This window comes from Herpailurus yagouaroundi, unplaced genomic scaffold (genome assembly GCF_014898765.1).
Source record: "Herpailurus yagouaroundi ecotype Mexico unplaced genomic scaffold, PumYag 206, whole genome shotgun sequence".
Lineage (NCBI taxonomy): Eukaryota > Metazoa > Chordata > Mammalia > Carnivora > Felidae > Herpailurus > Herpailurus yagouaroundi.
This window is the reverse complement of record NW_024412437.1, coordinates 4,543,836-4,563,136: the sequence shown is the minus strand read 5'-3', so window position 1 is coordinate 4,563,136 and position 19,301 is coordinate 4,543,836. Positions and strand designations below refer to the sequence as shown.

General features: G+C 44.9%; 2 protein-coding genes across 8 annotated transcripts in view; one reads left to right on the top strand and one right to left on the bottom strand.

Annotated features, from left to right (window-relative positions):
• The window catches only part of ARSG (arylsulfatase G), a 109,655-nt gene extending 90,354 nt beyond the window's left edge, over nucleotides 1–19,301 (bottom strand). For all 5 annotated transcript variants that reach the window (XM_040452185.1, XM_040452186.1, XM_040452188.1 and 2 more), the window contains exon 1: nucleotides 19,258–19,301. The gene's annotated coding sequence lies outside the window, so the exon portion shown is untranslated. The remainder of the gene's footprint in view (nucleotides 1–19,257) is intronic.
• Nucleotides 2,582–12,405, top strand: SLC16A6 (solute carrier family 16 member 6). Of its 3 annotated transcripts, XM_040452192.1 has the most exons (6): nucleotides 2,902–3,046; nucleotides 3,517–3,593; nucleotides 5,864–6,007; nucleotides 8,057–8,185; nucleotides 10,414–11,223; nucleotides 12,099–12,405. In XM_040452192.1, exons 1-6 carry the CDS (start codon nucleotides 3,021–3,023, stop codon nucleotides 12,347–12,349), a joined length of 1,437 nt encoding a protein of 478 aa, XP_040308126.1. In that variant the 5' UTR covers nucleotides 2,902–3,020; the 3' UTR covers nucleotides 12,350–12,405. The 3 variants fall into 3 exon arrangements, with proteins under 3 accessions (XP_040308127.1, XP_040308125.1, XP_040308126.1); XM_040452191.1 differs by lacking the exon at nucleotides 3,517–3,593 and having other exon boundaries at nucleotides 2,625–3,046; XM_040452193.1 differs by lacking the exons at nucleotides 3,517–3,593; nucleotides 8,057–8,185 and having other exon boundaries at nucleotides 2,582–3,046.

Below are 19,301 nucleotides of genomic sequence, written 5' to 3'. Positions count from 1 at the left end.
ATCTTATCCCAGTCTTTATTCAGGTTGGTCCTGAGCCCTAAGATCTTAGGAGCACCCTTCTGGGTTAGAACAGTCATGCCAGAGGTCCTTGGACTTCATTGCCACTTAGTCTAACTACTTGTCAGAAATGTGCTGAACTCTGGAAGGACATGGCCAAGTGGTTTTACTATGCATTTCAGTCATAGGGTTCCTATCATTACCGTCAACAAGGACTTAAGTCCATGGAGACAGAGGCCATCCCTCTGTCTTTCACCGTAGTATCCCTGATGCCTAGCATAGGGTCTGGCCCCTCCTAGGTACTTTGTTGAAAAAAATAAATACAAGCTGTGTGAAAGGTCTGGGGGCAGGAAGGCAGAAGGAGGTACAAAGAGAGAAAGGCCCCACGGTTTGTTTTCCATGAGCCTATTATTTCCGTGAGCAAATAAGGTAAACACAAATAAACAACACCCCATTACTAAGTGATACCTGTCACAAGAAGAGAACCCCCTAGGTTGAGTTGGTCAGAGGAAGCATTATGGAAGAGAGAAGATTTGACGGAGCAGGGTCTGACAGGTGCCAGCTGTAAAAGTAGGGGGGCAACCAGTCCCTGGAGCCGGGGGAGAGGGCCTGGCCGTGGGCAAGGTGGTTAGAGACTAGCGGGCAGGGAGGAGTCCATTTGGACCACAGCCTGAGTCAAGTCTTAGAACGAGAAGCAAGAAGGCTACAAAGATAGGGTGGGGTCCAACGATGAAGGCATGGAAAGCCAGGCTAATCCATGGGTTTTATCCCTCAGAAAGAGGAAAGCCACTGAAAAAGGCTGAGCAGAAAAATGTCATGACGGCGCAGCATTTCACAGAGATTAATCGTACTGGACACACGGAGCCAGTTAGGCTAGTAAAGGCGTCTTGGGCTCCGCAAGGAAAAGTCCAAACTAACAGCCTGGTAGGGGGATGAAATGGAAGGGGTGAAGCTAAGGACCTAAGCTGTGAGCTCCCACCACTTCCCTCTCCCTCTCCCCCAACACCTCTCTGTAGGGATAAACACCAAATACTAGATGGACCCTATTACTGGGAAGTACTTTTTGTGGGTTTTTTTTGGGGGGGAGGGGGGTTCTAGACCTTCAGCCTAGTAGTATTTTCACACCCCTGCCCCAGCTGCCTCACCTTGGGAGTGGATTTTGAAAGTCTGATGAAGGAGGGGTGTTGTGAAAACCTCATTTGCGGGAGGGCTCCCGGCTTCTGTCTTAAATCAGCTGCTTTCCTTGTTGGGGAAGGCTGATGCCAAGCTGTTCTGTCGCTGCCCAGCCTACATCTTGATCCATTTAACTGGCCTTCCCACCTTTGTATGTGCTCTCAGAAAGGATGCACTGACACACAGCAAAACGCAGAGGCCTTTGCTGCAGAGGGCATAAACTTTTTTAAGCATCTTATGCCCTATTTCGTTCAATCAAATATTTAACAGTGAAGGACAAAGAGTGCGTATACTGTCCTTTTAGAGTCCCAGTCTACAGTGCGAATGGCACCATCGATAGGATGAAGGACACTAAGTTGGGTCAGATTTGCTGCTTTTTATGATTTAGAGAGTTAACTCAGAATGTGGTTAGATCCCAACACCAAAAATTGGCAAGTCCGCCGGAGAGATGAGGTTGTGTCCCGTTATTTTTCAGCTGCCCTCCAACATCAATGAAACCTGCCTTAGTACTTGAACACGACAACCTAATGGCCAGGAGAAGGACACCCGTGCATCCTGAAAATTCAACCTGTACACAACTGTATGATTGTAGAGAATTCTTAAATTCAAGAGCTCTAAGGCCACGGACTCATTATTACAGATAGGAATTCTGGGTTGGACTAGAAACACATCACCGTCTCAAAGCGCGCGTAACTGCAGAGGCTCTGAAAGCACACTTCCCAGAGGGGAAGACGCAAGGTTAACCCCCCTCCCTCCAATGTTAGGTATAGTGTTTCCCCTTACTGGTGGCGTTACAGGCACAGGTCTGCTTGTTCTGATGTTTGTGGCAGTTCACATGCAAAAGCATACTGAGGTCAGGGCAACTTGGCTAGGTTCACTGGCCGCCCAGGCCTTGCAAATTTTCAGTGCTCTATTCGGTCACTGAGTATGTGTCAATTGCTAACACATCAAGTAGTGGTTAACTTTGAGGAACTTACTCACGATGGTTACATTCTGTTCGTGTAGGTACATCCGCATGGAAAATGCCAGATCATAATCAGAAGGAGAGGTAGCTGATGATCTGAATGGCTGGGGGCATCAGCCAGAGACACACAGGATGCCACAAACATTTATCCTATGGAAGATGCTAGATGGACTGTCAGTGTTTGCCTCTTAGCCTCCCTTTTCCTAGGCTTCATTTCTGATCAACATTATGATCAACCCACGCTTCCTTTACACCTAACTTGTCTTCAAGTTCAAGGTCAGCATCAATACTCGGTCTGGTGGCCATTCTGTATCCTTCAGGGTGCCTCTAACTACGCTGTTCTGATCCCTTTTGTTTGTTTTTTTCCCCATTTAATTATCACAGCTGGGAAGTCTTCCTTCCAGATTCTTTGGGGGCTCTGTATACAATACAAGTCTTTGGAGCTCCCAAAGAATCTGGAAGGAAGACTTCCCAGCTGTGACAATTAAATAAGTGTGCAATTGTTATCCAGAGACTTTATAGTAACCGCACATTGTTCAAATATTCATCACCCTAAGAAATGTGGTAAGTAGTCCTTATCTGTTATGTTTGCTAAAGAGTAGCAGAATCATCAACTCTCATGCTATTGGCTGGTCTGATTTTTTTTTTTTTTTTTTTTTACTTTTTATTTCAGATTAAGAATGACCCAAAAGACATCACAGCTTTGTTCCAGAGCCAATGTTTATACTCAAGTGCCTGACGGAGGATGGGGCTGGGTGGTGGCTGTGTCTTTTTTCTTCGTTGAAGTCTTTACATACGGCATCATCAAGTCATTTGGCGTCTTCTTCAATGACTTAATGGACAGTTTTAATGAATCTAACAGCAGGATTTCGTGGGTCATATCAATATGTGTATTTGTCTTAACATTCACAGGTTGGTACCTCTTTCTGTTTAAATGATATGGAAGCATGTGCCGCTCTTCATTGGCTTAACTACATGATGTACTCACCATATTGGCAATGCGTTCCTCATATGGCCCATGGGCCCTTTCTAGCCTCAGTTCAGTAACAGGGTTTTCAGGGGTTTGGGGATGGCGAGTAACAAGAGGCGCTGAAGGAGAGAGCCCCGTCTGCCTGCCCTGATGGCCTTCAGTTTATACGCACATGCACTAGAAACCTACTGTATGCATAGTCTTAGGATACGAGAGATTACTTTGAGGCCCGCAGTAAAGCCCCGTCCTATGCAGTCATTTTCTGAAGAAGCAACAGCAAAAGTACTTGCCGTACTAGCCCTGGTCTCATAAACGCATGCTTAGGAAAGAGGTCGGGACGTGTAAATGTGGATGCGTGAAGAGCAAGAGGATGTCAATCAGGATATAATGTAAAATTGCAAATCTTATCCAGGAGGGACACTCTGAATGCAGACAGCCGCTTCCCTAAAGGATTTCACTGGCTTACCAGAGTGCCTCCGAGAAAATGGGGTTTGAGTATACTTTTCTTATTTTTTTATTTTTTAAAATTTACATCCAAATTAGTTAGCATCTAGTGCAACAATGATTTCAGGAGTAGAATCCTTAGTGGCCGTTACCCATTTAGCCCATGTCCCCTCCCACAACCCCTCCAGTAACCCTCTGTTTGTTCTCCCTACATAAGAATCTCTTATGTTTTGTCCCCCTCCCTGTTTTATATTATTTCTGTTTCCCTTCCCTTATGTTCATCTTAAAGTCCTCATATGAGTGAAGTCATGATTTTTGTCTTTCTCTGACTAATTTCACTTAGCATAATACTCTCCAGTTCCATCCAAATGCAAGATTTCATTCTTTCTGACTGTCGAGTAATACTCCATTGTATATATATACCACATCTTCTTTATTCATTCATCCATTGATGGACATTTGGGCTCTTTCCATACTTTGGCTATTGTCAACAGTGCTGCTATCAACATGGGGGTGCATGTGTCCCTTCGAAACAGCACCCCTGTATCCCTTGGATAAATGCCTAGTCGTGCAGTTGCTGGGTCCATATGGTTTTCCAGAGTGGCTGCACCAGCTTGCACTCCCATGTTTGAGTATAATTTTCAATGTCCTACTTGTCTCTGGGTCCCTTACAGGCCTGATTCTCAGGACGGTCCGTCTGTCTATCAGGGGTCATGGCAAGGGCTTCCAAGAAAACACGGCCACTGAACTCACCTCAGAAAGTTAATGGGGCTGACCTTACACTTCCCTAGCCCTAATATCCTAACAGTGGAACTATTATCTCTGAATTTTTCTGTCTTTAAATGTAGTTAGTTTTCAGCCACATAATGTCTTAAAGAGGCAGCTCCATGGTTCTTTCCTATCGAGTAAAGAATTTCTTACTACTCCTCGTACAGTGTCCTGGGAGCGTCACAGAGGAGCTCTCCAGTTCCAGCTGAAGTCATTTACTTCATGAAATATGGATGTCTTCATGAGTATGAAGACATTTACTTAAAAAAAATTTTTTTTTTTTACTGTTATTCATTTTTGAGAGACAGAGAGAGACTGAGCATGAGTGGGGAAAGGGCAGAGAGAGGGAGACACAGAATCTGAAGCAGGCTCCAGGCTCTGAGCTATCAGCACAGAGCCCGACGCGGGGCTCAAACCGCGAGATCATGACCTGAGCTGAAGTCAGACGCTTAACTGACCGAGCCACTCAGGTGCCCCAAGACATTTACTTTTTTAATTGGGGAAAGTTTACTCAGCAAAACAATGTAAGTGCATTCGAACTAAAGTTTTACCTTTGGCATTCTTCAAATAAAAAGATGTCAGAGCTTCACTTTGAGCTCTTTTATAATCAAAAACAATGATACAGTCAACAAGAAATTTCCCATTAATACTATTATACCAGAAGATCATTCTTCTAAATGCTATTATGATACGAGTTAATGCTTTGCACCAACGGGCCACCTAACAGCGATGAGAGTGGTTTCGTTATGAGCTCTATTCAATATTGGTTTATAGTCCACTAACAGAAGAGTTATATATGGACTCACCCCAATGGAATAAATTTAGTCCTTCTTGTTTTGTTTTGGGGTTTTTTTGTTTTGTTTTTTGCTTCTCTATCCAGCATGTTCTGTATTGCTCTCTTACCCAATTGTCAATGGTTCCCTTATCTTGGTATATTCAAGTGAGTATCAGTGTTGGCCTAAATAACATACCACTAGGAAACTGATCTGCCAGACCTAAGTGTTCTGCAGGATATGGAGTACAGACCCTAAGCGAATGAGTGGATGATCATCAGCCACTCTGAATTCGCTCGCCCCTAGCTAGCCTCCTCGTGGGGTGTTCAACTGAGCCTTCGCTGTACTTTCACATCATTTTCAGAAAAGTCAAATGAAACTGAGCTAGAAACTGACCCCAAAGGGAGCTTTCTAAAAAAGAATCCAAAGCAGTGACTGTATAGAAAACGAAGACGATTCAAGCCATCATAGGAAAACCCGTTTTTGTCACAGAATAGCACACATGACATGCATACCTAACTTTATAGGTGCTCATGGAGAGCCCACGTCGCTTTCATCTAAAAATAGAGCCATATGTTTTATCCTATTACTCTGGCTTTCTCGGTAAGAAGCCCAAAGAATGTGCTGTCCCGTTTGAACAAATATAACCATCGTGTGAAATGTATTATATATCGCACATCATCTCTCCACGTTCAAGACTTGAGAAGGAATCTTAAGAAGGCTAATGTTCATGCCTCTGGGAATTAAAATGTCGCATTATGGTCTCTCGTGCAGCTCCCCTCTCTGCTGTCCTGAGCACTCGTTTTGGGCACCGTCTCGTGGTGGTGGCAGGGGGCCTGCTTGTCAGCACGGGAATGGTGACCGCCTCCTTTTCCAGGAAGCTGTACCACATGTACATTTCAATCGGCATCATATCCGGTAAGTGCTGCTCCTGGGCTCCAGAGTCCTCCAAATACTCCGTTTGAAAAACAAGGAAGGGGAAGGAGGGGGTCCAACCCAACATGTATCTTTTTTTCTCTTTCTCTTTTTTTCCTTTAAAATTAATAGTGCCCCAGATCGGTGGTTTTAAACTGGGCTGGATAGACTCCAGGGGATACGGGAATCTCTTCTCAGCGCCCAAGAGTTTTTGACTGTTTTTTTTTTTTTTCTTTTTTAATATTTACCAATGAGAAAGACAACTTCTCTTTTGCATTAGTTCACAGCCCAAAGACATCATTTTCACCAAGTAAGATGGGAATTTCCTTAGCGGGTATTTCCAGAGTGGGAGTCTGAGACTTCTGGGCTGTAGGGGAGAAAGCAAGCATGGTAAACTTTGTCTCGGGGTCTGAGGAAACGTTTTTCCCTCTCAAAGGAGTGCCTACAGGGGCGCCTGGGAGGGTTCAGTCGGTTAAGCATCTGACTTCAGCTCAGGTCATGATCTCGCGGTTCGCGAGTTCGAGCCCCGCGTCGGGCTCTGTGCTGACAGCTCGGAGCCTGGAGCCTGCTTCCGATTCTGTGTCTCCCCGTCTCTCTGCCCCTCCCCGGTCACACTCTGTCTCTCTTTCTGTCTCTCAAAAATAAACATTAAAAGCAGTCCCTACATTGCTTAACAGATGCTATATGTATTTAGTTAAGATTTGCACAACTTTTCATATATTTCTGCACCTATCAAAGCTCATTTCTTTTTTTTTTAATTTTTTTTTTAACGTTTATTTATTTTTGAGACAGAGACAGAGCATGAACGGGGGAGGGGCAGAGAGAGAGGGAGACACAGAATCGGAAGCAGGCTCCAGGCTCCGAGCCATCAGCCCAGAGCCCGACGCGGGGCTCGAACTCACGGACCGCGAGATCGTGACCTGAGCTGAAGTCGGACGCTTAACCGACTGAGCCACCCAGGCGCCCCCATTTATTTCTTTTAAATACAAGTCTTATATAAGAACTATATTCAATAGTGGTCTGTGTATTGTGAATTATATAAATTCTTTTAATGCCGAAAAACAGGGGGAAAAAAACACAGGAAACAGTTTTTATACTCCTGGCATCCCCGAACTGTTACAACTTTTCTAGACCTCTAATGAAATCCTTTTTTTTTTTTTTTTCAAGTTTATTTTGAGAGAGAGAGAGAGTGAGAGAAAGAGAATATCCCAAGCAGGCTCTGCACTGCCAGCATAGAGCCCGACTTGGGGCTTTATCTCATGAACTACTGAGATCATGACCTGAGCCGAAACCAAGAATGGTACGCTTAACTGGCTGAGCCACTCAGGCACCCCGAAACCTTTTATTTTATCTTACTTTAGTTTTTACTACAGCACCTTTTTCCAGAATGAAATTCACTGGCTTCCAGAACTTACGATTTATACAATAAACACCCCTCCCTCACCAAATAGTTTATAAAGGCAGCCTCTATTTCCTCTTTTACCCAGTAATCATTTAGGAAATGTATTGTTTGGATTTCCAAGAGGTTCGATTGTCTGGTGGTTAACTTTTTTGGTATTATTTTCAGATTGTTATGCATCGTGACCAAAGTATTTGCTGGCACAAAAATCTCTGGGGAAACCAAAAATGTCTATTTGACATGGCACATAATATTAAAAAAAAAACCTAAGTAATTCCTAAAAATACGTATGTACATACATACATTAAATTAAATATTAAAAACAGGGGCACCTGGGTGTCTCAGTCAGTTAAGCATCCAACTTCGGCTCAGGTCATGATCTCGGAGTTTGTGAGCTCTAGCCCCGCGTCGGGCTCTGTACTGACAGCTCAGAGCCTGGAGCCTGCTTCGGATTCTGTGACTCCCTCTCTCTCTGCCCCTCGCCTGCTCATGCTGTGTCTCTCTGTCTCTCAATAGTAAGTAAACATTTAAAAAAAAATTTTTTTTTTCCATAAAAAATAAAAAAATTCAAAAAACACAATAATCCCAGATCTTTGCACCCTTCTGTAATCAATCGTATGTGATGCTCACTCTTCTCTCTGGCTCTCTTTCAGGTTTGGGATTCTGCTTTAGCTTTCTACCAACTGTCACCATTCTATCCCAGTACTTTGACAAAAGGCGCTCCATGGTCACTGCAATTGCTTCCACGGGAGAATGTTTCGCTATGTTCGCTTTCGCCCCAGGTAGGCAGACCCTCGTGGTCCATGTACGGATGCGGGTTGGGCAAGCCCCTCTGCTCTTCTGGCCAACAGTCGGCTGACTCTACCCGTATTTGCCTTCTTTCCTGCAGCGCAGTTTGAGAATCTGTCCTCCCTCATCCCGTTTTAGGAATCCCTCCGCTCTAATACTAATCCGAGTTGACCTAAATAGGTCAACAGGTGTTAAGACGCCCATTCGGTGGGAAGGCTGGAAACATCCATTCCAAAATAACTAATTTAATAATTTGAGGCGGGTCATACTATTATCTTTCCTTTGTCAAAAGAACCATATTCAGTGTGGATTTAAAATGTGCTGATAAAGTTAGCTTTATTATCTGTGTGTAGGTAATCTCGCGGCAAAATTCTTCTCCCTAGTTTACTTGCTATCTCAGTGTCCGCAGGTAAATTTCACTCTAACCAGCAACAGACGGTTAACCTCGGAGACCCAGATTCGTTTCTTACTCTGCCGTTTCCTTGAAGAATGTGTCTGTGATTATACTTTGAGCGAAGGAGTTAACGTAGAAGTGTTTAGGGGTAACGTGTCCTAGTGACTGAAGCTTTTCACATAGTTGAGAAAAATGAAATGTGTGTGTGCATATAGGTCTATAGGAAGGCAGAGAGACAGGGAAAATGTTAATTGTTGAATTTAAGCAAAGGACGGGCAGTCACACACCCTGGTGTCATTCTTTCTGCTTTTCTGTCCACTTAATGTTGCGGGGAGACTCAGTGGTCTGTGAATGACCTGAGGGTAGGAACTGCATCTGGGCTTTGTTCCCTAGAAAATCCCTGCTACCTGGTAGGCACCCAAGAAATGTCAAATGGAAGGGCGCCTGGGTGGCTCAGTCGGTTAAGCATCCAACTTTAGCTCAGGTCATGAGATCATGGCTTGTGAGTTCGAGCCCCGCATCGGGCTCTGTGCTATTGGCATAGAGCCCGCTTCAGATTCTCTCTCTCTCTCTCTCTCTCTCTCTCTCTCTCTCTCTCTGCCCCTTCCCTGCTCATGCTCTACCTCTCTCTCTCTCTCTCTCAAAATAAATAAACATTTATATAAAAAAAAGGTAAATGGAGGGAGGAATATTGCACCCACTTTTGCCAGATGAGCATAAAGCTTCTCAAAATACCCAAGCCTAAAATATCTTGCAGTTTGAAGTTTCCCACATTAACGGGAGGAACGAGAGGTGTGAAAACAGGCTATAAAAGTAACTGGACCCCCCCCCCCTCCCCACGGAATGTGGGGCTGCTTTGCTCAGCCTATCTTCTGGATAACCAGCTTCCCATATCTTCATACCTGTCTGCTCTCAAAGAATTAGAATATCATAAAATTCTAACGAATATCATTTAGCCTTTCTGGGATGATTACGAAGATACTTTAAGGTCTTGCGGGGGGCCTGCATTATTCAGTTGTTGCTGTGGGGCTCCCCTGCGGCCGTCTCCCCCAACCTCCCAGTGTCCAGCCTACCCCTGGTCAGCAGCCCGGGACCCAGCTTTCCTGGCGGGAAGGAGCAGGACTCACACAGTAAAGGACAGTCTGCAGAATAGAAACTGTAGAACTGTGTCATCGTGGAATTCTGGGATCACCGTGAGCTCAGATGCTTCGTTTATCTTTCTACTGAATCCGTGACCACCAAAGACTGCATGAGTGAATGCATAGTGATGTAGCTCAGACGTAGGAAATTCTGTCTTTTAAAGGCCAGACGGTAAATACTTAAGGCTTTCACGGACTAGAAGTATCTGTCAGAACCCCTCACACTTTGTGGGTTACAGAATACCACATCGGCGAATGAGCGGGGCCACATTCCAGTCAAGCTTTAGTATCAAAGACACAGGCAGTGGGCTGGACTTGGCCTGCAGGCTGCTGTTCGCCAAAACCTGGAAGTAGGTCACCGGCTTACTTCATTTCTCGTGCCTCCACCGGGCAAAACGCACCCTCCAAAGCTCTTCTGGGGACCTAGGCTGACAGGTTTGGGTTTGCATCTGATAATCCCTGTGCACTTCTTCCCCTGATCGGTTCAGAACAGCATCAAAGCCTAGAATGAAGGATACAGTACAGGCGGACCGCATTCACCCTGCCAAGTACTAACTGCCAAGTCCTAACTTTTACCGAAGTTAGTACTCAACCGGAACCCTTACTTCTGCTCGGTATTTTCTCCTGGGCCTCGAGTCTGTTTTCTGACCTTCGATTTTTCTTTCTTCTTCGCCCCCGCCTCTTCAAGCAATCACGGCTCTGAAGGACAACATTGGCTGGAGATACAGTCTCCTCTTCGTGGGCTTGCTGCAGCTGAACATTGTCGTCTGCGGGGCGTTGCTGAGACCGATTATCATCAAAGGACCGGGGTCCCCGAAAGCAACCTCACACGAACACCGGAAAGAAGTGCAATGCATGCTCGAAAATGAGAAAACACGCACCTCAATAGATTCCATTGACTCAGGAGTAGAATTAACTACCTCACCAAAAAATGTGCCTAGTCACGCCAACATAGAACTGGGGCCGAAGGCCAATGTGCAGCTGGTGAAGGCCAGCTCCAAGCGGAGCGATAAGAAAGCCCCTCTACTGGACTTCTCCATCTTGAAAGACACAAGTTTTATCTGTTATGCGTTGTTCGGTCTTTTTGCAACCCTGGGATTCTTCGCGCCTTCCTTGTACATCATTCCCTTGGCCATTAGTCTAGGCATCGAACAGGACCGCGCTGCCTTCTTATTGTCCACCATGGCGATTGCTGAAGTTTTTGGAAGGATCGGGGCCGGCTGCATCTTCAACAGAGAGCCCATCCGGAAGATCTACATTGAGCTCATCTGCGTCATCTTATTGACCGTGTCTCTGTTTGCCTTTACTTTCGCTACTGAATTCTGGGGTCTGATGTCATGCAGCATATTTTTTGGGTTCATGGTTGGAACGGTAGGGGGTACCCACATTCCACTGCTTGCCGAAGACGACGTCGTGGGGATCGAGAAGATGTCTTCTGCGGCGGGAGCCTATGTCTTCATTCAGAGCATATCAGGACTGGCGGGACCACCTCTTGCAGGTAATTTACCTACACGAAATCCGAACCCTTGTCTACTATCCCCTTATGGGTTGTGCTGGCTTCTTGTGAGAGTCTTAAGACCTACTGGTTTTTATATGGTCCATAGAATTTCAGAGCTGACAGGATTAGAGATTACCTGAGCCAGCTCTCTTGACTTAAATAGGAGGAAATTGAAGGTCTAAGCATGTAAGCCAACAATCGTATGGTAAATGAGTGACCAAGTCAGGATTAGAAGCTCCGTCTACAGTCCAGGCTGCCCCAACCTTTGGCTGCCATCTTGCCTTGTAAATGCTCAAGGGGTACCCATCGCTGTATAACCTCACTCATTACCCTCTGACTTTTGGAACCACAGCACAAAAGGACTTCTGTAAGTCACCTGCCCTTCTTAGGAAGGGTGTGAGGAAACTGAGCACAGAACTCACTCTGCAAATACTTAATTGATCACTACACGATACTTCCTGGCGGAAGGACTTGGGTGTGTTTCACACCTTAGCCCCGGAAATAGGTCCTCAGAAGTTATTAGGACAGAAATCTTGCCTCATCTTAAAAGAGCCCTAAAGTGAACTCAAGTGAAAATAATAGAGTTCTTTCTTCTCACTGTTTCCTTTTCCAAGAAGCATGCATCTAACTGTCCCGCGTTGTATGCTCCATGAGGACAGATTAGCCCGTGAAGAACAAGCTAGCAACGCAGCCGTCTCAGCTGTGCGTTTGTCTGACTTCTCCCTTCTCCCCAGTCTAGGGAAGACTCATACCTTCAACACCCTTTTTTCTTTCGAAAACCCAGCTAGAACACAGAAGGCTAAGCCACTGAGAAGCTTCTGGGTGAGAGAGGGTTTGTGGCCATGTTGCTAACAGATACGAATGCTTTCTCTCAGGTCTGCTGGTGGACCAGAGTAAGATTTACAGTAGAGCTTTCTACTCGTGTGCAGCTGGCACGTCTGTGGCTGCTGGGTGCCTCGCGCTTGTGAGACCTTGTAAAAAGGGACCATGCCAGCGTCATCCTGCAGGCGAGGCCCAGGCCGAGAATCCTCGTGGGAAAGCTTTACAGGACATACCCGAAGACTTTCTCGAAATGGACCTCGGGAAAAATGAGCATAAAGTTCACGTGACCATGGAGCCAGTATGACATGCTTTGCAGTAACGCCAGCCATCCTGTTGGCCGGGAGGTGGGCGGACGGTGGGCGGGGGGGGGGGGGGCCCCCCCGGGGGGGTACGGGGGCTGTCGGCTCTGTGCACTTTCCAAATGACATCTTAAAGGGAATGTGTATGTGAACACGACCAACATCCTTTTCTTTTTTTCCCTTGTAAGTTTTCCTTTTTGCTTGTTTCTTAAGCCAAAACAGAAACAACCCAGCAATTTCCACACATCAATCTGGTTGTCTTCAGTAGCAATAAGAGATACAAAGAAGGACCCTTTGGCTCACATTCCAAGTTGAAGACAGTGACGTGAATCACCAGAGTGGTTTTAAGAGCTCTCACATGTGATAAACAACGATCTTATAAAATGCCATCAGCCCAGATCGCTGAAATGAAATCGGCCACCAAAAAAAAAAAAAAAAAAAAAAAAAAAAAATCTTAAATCACCTTTCAAATTTCTCATTTTCAGAAATAGGAACAAATTGTTTAAAACCCCTTAGAAAACACTGAGGTCTCCATTAACATATCATGGTTTCTCAGTTTTTCAACTATTCCATGGGAATGGAGTATAGTTTAAGACCAAACGTTTGGCTAACAAATTCTAAAAAATGTATGTATATAACTTGAACTTCATAAATGTGAAGATTACCACTTCTTTCTATGGCCAGTCATTACCAGAAGTATTTCAACACAGAATATACAGAATGGCATTCAAAAATATGTTTCCTGTTGCTTTTAATTATTCCGAAATATGTGACTGTAGTATCTTTAATTTAATCCACTATTTATTATTAAGTTATTCTAGGATGATTAAAATAATCAAAAGAAGTAAAATCTGAGACCTAAGCATCATTTTTACCTCCTTTTGGCAATCCTTGAAATGCCTCAGACCTCTTGGAAAGTTACTCTCATCAAAGGGCCAGGTTATAATGATTCTTCAATTTGATTAAAGGCCACATGCGCTAGTTAAAGGGGAAAAAAAAATAATGAATAGCAAATCGCCTTAGCTTCTTAAAATAATTTGTTTTATCACCTAAGAATACTTGAGGATCTCCTTTTGATTGGAATTCTATTTTATTGAATTGTTGAAGCATTTCTGATTTTTTTTTCTTCCTTTCAACAGCTAACTGTTGAAGCATTTCTGTATTTCACATGGGGTAGCAGAGACTTCGTATTTTACCATCGTACGTTACAAGTCGCCATTTACATCTTACATAAACCTTGATTGCTCTAAGTTGCCAGAGTTATCAGGTCAACTGGTCATTGTTGGTTTGGTTTTTTTGTTTGTTTGTTTGTTTGTTTGTTTGTTTGTTTTCGGAATCACACTACATGTATAGAATTTCTCATGTTACCATTTTTCCGTAAAGAGGGCAGGTGTGAGGGTCACAGGGGGGCTACTTACTTACATGTAATGAATCTCACTCTGCAGGTGATGGTCCCTCACTGCTCTTTGATTCATCTTTACTGTTAATTTATGACAACTCAGGGGGAAAAAATATAACAAGCCTAGTTTGGTTACAGGTACACACAAGCTTGAATATTTCTCTGCACTGAAATGAAAGTGGCGTAGTTCATCACCACCTGCTACATTTTGTATAGCATTTTATCAGCCATAGAAATAGGACAATCTGTAAAACTTTGGGGGGGTGGGGGAAAAAAATGACAAAGTGTCGAAAACAGACACACCTGGAATGGTGGATGTAAGCAAATCTCTGTCACTGCTTGAAAAGGACTTTGAGCTTTGTGGCAGTTTTGCAGACTTACACGACTTCAGCACTTTACAACATTTTTTACTATGAATGTTCAATACAATTTAATATTTATAACTGATTTCTGAGCAATCTGCCATTCTGTTCACTGCATGAAAAAAAAATGTATGCCAATTTCAGTATGTCAATAATCAAGGTTTTAAATGTTTTGGAGAAAATTAAAGCAGGATTGCTGATCTGTTCTGTATTTGTGACATTCTGGTATTTCTACTAGATATGCAATAAATGTATGGCTTTTTTTTATTTAAAGAGACGGATTCCTTTTTTAATGGACTCATCAGCATTCATTGTGTGATCCAATTAAAGTTATAAAAACTCAAGGAAGATTCACTCCAAATAAATAATTTTTTTCACTTTGCTGCGGAATCTTTTAATTTTTTTTTTAACGTTTATTTATTTTTGAGACAGAGCATGAACGGGGGAGGGTCAGAGAGAGAGGGAGACACAGAATCTGAAACAGGCTCCAGGCTCTGAGTGGTCAGCACAGAGCCCGACGCGGGGCTCGAACTCACGGACCGCGAGATCATGACCTGAGCCGAAGTCGGCCGCTTAACCGACTGAGCCACCCAGGCTCCCCTCTGCAGAATCTTTTAACTGTGCTAGAGATATTTAAACATTTCCAAGAAGTGTTTGTGGGACTTGATTACTTCTTAATGAAAAATATATAAATGAGATGATATCTCGGTCACCACAGAGTAGGAGCAAAGCCTATCGAAAGTAATAAATAGTTGAGACTATCTATATCCAGTTACGGAACAGTCCTAAGAGCTATCCTAAGTAAACAGCATACCGTCCGTGCCAGGGATCAGCAAACTTTTTCTGTAAAGGGCCAGATAGTAAATATTTAAGGCCTTGCGGGCCAGGTGGGTTCTGTCACAACTACTTAGCCCCGCGCTTGTACTGTGAAAGCAGCACAGACAACATGTACAAGAATGAGCATGACTGCTTGAATAAAAACTTATGCATGGATCCTGAAATTTGAATCTCAGAAAACTTTCACACATCATGAGGTATTATTTTGATTTTTTTTCCGCAACCCCATAGAAGTGTAAAAAATAAAAACCAACCCTATTAGCCTGTGATCTGGAAAGAGAAACAGGCAGGGGACTGACTGGATTTCGGCCCGTCGACTGTGGTCTCTGACCCCCTGCCCCATTCGCATCCGCAACACTGGAATGGTCAGTGAAGAGGAACGTCGGGACTGACAGGAAAGGATCACTGTGGTCAAAGTGGCTTTTAGATCATGGGTGCCAAAGACAGGAAAGATCAAACAGCTGATAGCATGTTAATTACAGGTTTTCCATTTCCTGGGATTAAAGAGATTCTGCTTTAACCTTGTCGACTTAATAACGGTCCAGTATAAATGAAGACTGCTTCCCTCCCCAAAAGTAAAATTATTTCAGAGGTAAAAATGAATGAAGATCATGTCTCCTTTCAGACAAATGCATCCCTAATGTATCCTTCCAAATGTATCCTTAATGGATACAGTGGTTCCAAACCTTTAAACAAAGGTAACAGTTTTGTACTTCCATAATGTGTAATGTAGCCTTTGTGCATTTATTTGCCTTTCCTTTGGCTTAATGCCTGGTGATACGGAAACAGAAGAGAAAATATAGATCCTAAGTCCAGGCTCCCATGGCCTGCTATCCATTCAAATCACCCAGAGGTATTTACATTACATTTAGATTTTTGTACTCTTTCTCAAATATCCTAAATCAGATATAATCACGAATGCTTATTGTAAAAAGCTCCCAGATATCAGACTCACTAATAGGGATTCAAAGTTCAGATACTATTGCCTTTGGTTATGAGCATTGCTTGAAACGACCAATTTAAAGACAATTCCGACATGTTCTGTGCTAAAAGGTCAATCCTATAAGCAGCAGTTGCATGGAGAAAAGAGAAGCTGTCCTTGTTTTTGGTGTACATGTTACACATGCACATGTTAATCAAATAAATCAAATAAATGAGGGCTACAATCTCCCGACAGGTGGGCCAGCCTTTGTATAAGTAAGGACACTAGCTCCCCCTGGTGTTCGGCTTTTGTAAGGACTCCCTGAGGGTGCAAAACCAGAAAAGTGACAAGTTCAAGAACTGGCAACTTGGCTTTTCCTGGAAGAGAAACTCTCACATCCAAACCAAAATTATTTCAGTGACTATGGATTTCCTAGAGGGAAAAATGGAGAGCAAAAGTGATATCCCAGAACACTTTATCTGTAAAGGCTTTTAAATAGAGTTCAGCGAATATTATGCAGAGAAAATACACGTTGTGGCCACGTATTTATATTCTTTATAGACCTTTCCAGCAACTCAAGAAAAGAAAAGCCCGTCAACTATCCTAGCAACGTCACCCCTAGAATTCAACCAAAGCCGTAAGTTCCTATCCAACACCGACAACTCCTGTTCTAAGATCTGCCTTTGCAGCTGAGGTCCAGACTCACGCACGCCTGTGTGACAGCACCTGATACCAACCAGGCATTTGCACCTTCACATGTCCTCAGTGGAACCCCCACCCTCCTCCCCAAACCTGCTCCTCCCCAAATCCTACTGGCTTTACTTTCTAAATATAGCCAGAACCTGCTTTTGCCAACTCTGCCAGGACCCCTGATCTAAGCCAACAGCATCTTAGCTGGATTACTGCAATAATCTTCTAGCTGGTTTGCCCAATTCCACTTTTGTTTTAATTTTCCTGCTTTAAATTTCCATATAGAAGCCTTACAATACCTTTTTTTTTTTGAGAGCGCATGGGAGTGGGGGGGACAGAGGAAAGGAGGGAAGGAGGGGGCAGGGGAGGGAGGGGGAGAGAGAGAGAGAGAGAGAGAGAGAGAGAGAGAAAGAATCCCAAGCAGGCCCCACACTCAGCACTGAGCTCAATGTGGGGCTCGATCCCACGACCCTGGGATCACGACCTGAGCCAAAATCAAGAGTCTGACGCTCAACCGACTGAGTCACCCAGGTGCCCCACAATAATCATAAATAATAATTTGTGGGGCGCCTGGGTGGCTCAGTCGGTTAAGCGGCCGACTTCAGCCAGGTCACGATCTCGCGGTCCGTGAGTTCGAGCCCCGCGTCGGGCTCTGGGCTGATGGCTCAGAGCCTGGAGCCTGTTTCCGATTCTGTGTCTCCCTCTCTCTCTGCCCCTCCCCCGTTCATGCTCTGTCTCTCTCTGTCCCAAAATAAATAAAAAACGTTGAAAAAAAAATTAAAAAAACAAAAAGAAATAATAATTTGTGTTTCAAGGCGCAAATCAGACACGATCACGTTTAAAAACCTTAAATCCTCAACAATGGGTTCTTCATGCATTGCCTGCTGCTACTGTTTCCTCCCCTGCTCCTGCTACTCTAGCACCGGCCTTCGAACTGTTCCTTGAAAACACCAGCCTCTTACCTTAGCATCAATTGTTCCCTTTCCCTGGCACACCCTTCAATTTGGTCTCCTCCAAGTGTTCCTGCGGAGGCATTCCTGACCATCCTACCCAACACAGTCCTTGTTTCTACTCTTTACCCTGAAAAAAAAAAAGTTATAAAAGTATTTGTTTTCCCTCATTTACTATGTCTCCTCCCTTGGTACATGATGGCAGCAGGTGTTTTGTGCACTGCTCGATTCCCAAGGCTTGGAGTAGGGCTTGGCATGTGGTAGGTGGGGCTCCCAAAATACTGTTGAACGAACAAATGAGTTCTTCCTTTTGCATCGGCTTTTTCTTTCTTTCATTTTCCCCCACTGGCTTTTTCAAGGGGGGAAAAAAAAAGCCATCTATTGACAATTACAGCTCAAGACAGTCTGGTGTCGCTGCAAAGAAGCTGGGTGGCCCTGGGACACTGAAAGCCCTGGGATCCAAACCTAGAGGCCCAAGAGCTAAGTCCCCAATGGTCCAGCAGGAGGAGCTCTACAAGGGTGAATCAGCTTTAGGGCAAAAACGTAGGTCCGACGGAGACTAAACAGTGGGAAGAAATTACCAGGAGGGTAGGTAGGCCGATGGAAGCCTGAGTTTTCACAATACTGCTGGAGCAGATTTTGTTTTAACTTAACCTATTTTCCAGTAGACTTTTTTTTTTTTTATGATGACTGTTTTTGTTTTTAAATGCCTCCTCGGGAGCAAGGGCTTTTCTGGATACAGAATCCCTTTTTTTTTTTTTTTTTTTTTTTTTTTTTTTGGTGCTAACACAAAGTGCACGGACTGATTTCTCTGACTCTGAGCAACCCCAGATGGCCCCACTCAAATAGAAAAGGGGTTGAAAGAAAGTTTAATCTTTTACAACCCCTTCTATAAACAATCTGGGGGAAAAAAATCGGCTAGGTTTCTGGCTTGTGGTATTTTACTTCTTACGAGGTCATGCGGCAGAGGGAAAACAAAGCAGAATTCGAAATGAGGGAGATCTGGACCCGTTTTGTCTTTGCCACGGGTGCTACCGGGCACAAGTTTACTTAGCTACTGCGGCCTTGTTTCATCACGTGTGAACTGAGCAGCATGCACGTTATTACTAACACTTGACGATTCCGCATTCCAAGCCTAAAAGCACATTTAAAGGCCATACCAGGCCCTTGGTAACGGGAGGGGGTGAACGACCAAAACCAAAACCAATGCCACGGAAGGGAACAGCCAGACCTGCGGGCCGGTCAATACCGAATGCGAAGGCCCTCAGCAGTGTTCACACCCCGAAGACCCGCGCGACGCTTCCCCTGAAACAGCCTTTCCCCTTCGTTCCTCCTGGTGCCGCCTCGCAGGTGCGTCTTTGCGCAGAAACCCGCCCTAATCTACAGCCACGAGCCCCGAGCCGCGCGGAGCCCCGGGGAGCACGTGCAGCGTGGCCTCCGGGGCGGAGATACGGCCACCCAGGACGAGAAGAGAATGTTCTTTTTCAGACCGAGGACGGGTTGCAACGGTAATATCGGGGATGCACTGGGCTAAACTGTGCGCTCCAACCTCAGTCCACGTGCCCCCTTGTGCACGTGCTCACGTGCCTCCCAGGCACGGCAAGGTGACACCCGGGGCCCGCGCTCTACGCGCACTGGACGGTGCCGCTCTCGCCGGTCCCCAGAACCGCGCGAGGGGCGCCCACGCGGCCTCCGAGCGCCGGCGCCGCGCACACGCGCCCCCGAGCCCGCTCGCTCGCTCGCTCGCACTCACGGCTCCGCCGCCGCCCGCCGCGCCGATCCGCCGGCCTTCCCGCG

Bases quoted from the DNA above. Each gene is read 5' to 3' on its own strand.
- SLC16A6 (XM_040452191.1), top strand. From the start codon at position 2,815: ATGACCCAAAAGACATCACAGCTTTGTTCCAGAGCCAATGTTTATACT. The intron at 3,047-5,863 runs GTTGGTACCTCT...TCTCTCGTGCAG, and splicing joins ATTTGTCTTAACATTCACAG to CTCCCCTCTCTGCTGTCCTG. The intron at 6,008-8,056 runs GTAAGTGCTGCT...GCTCTCTTTCAG, and splicing joins TTCAATCGGCATCATATCCG to GTTTGGGATTCTGCTTTAGC.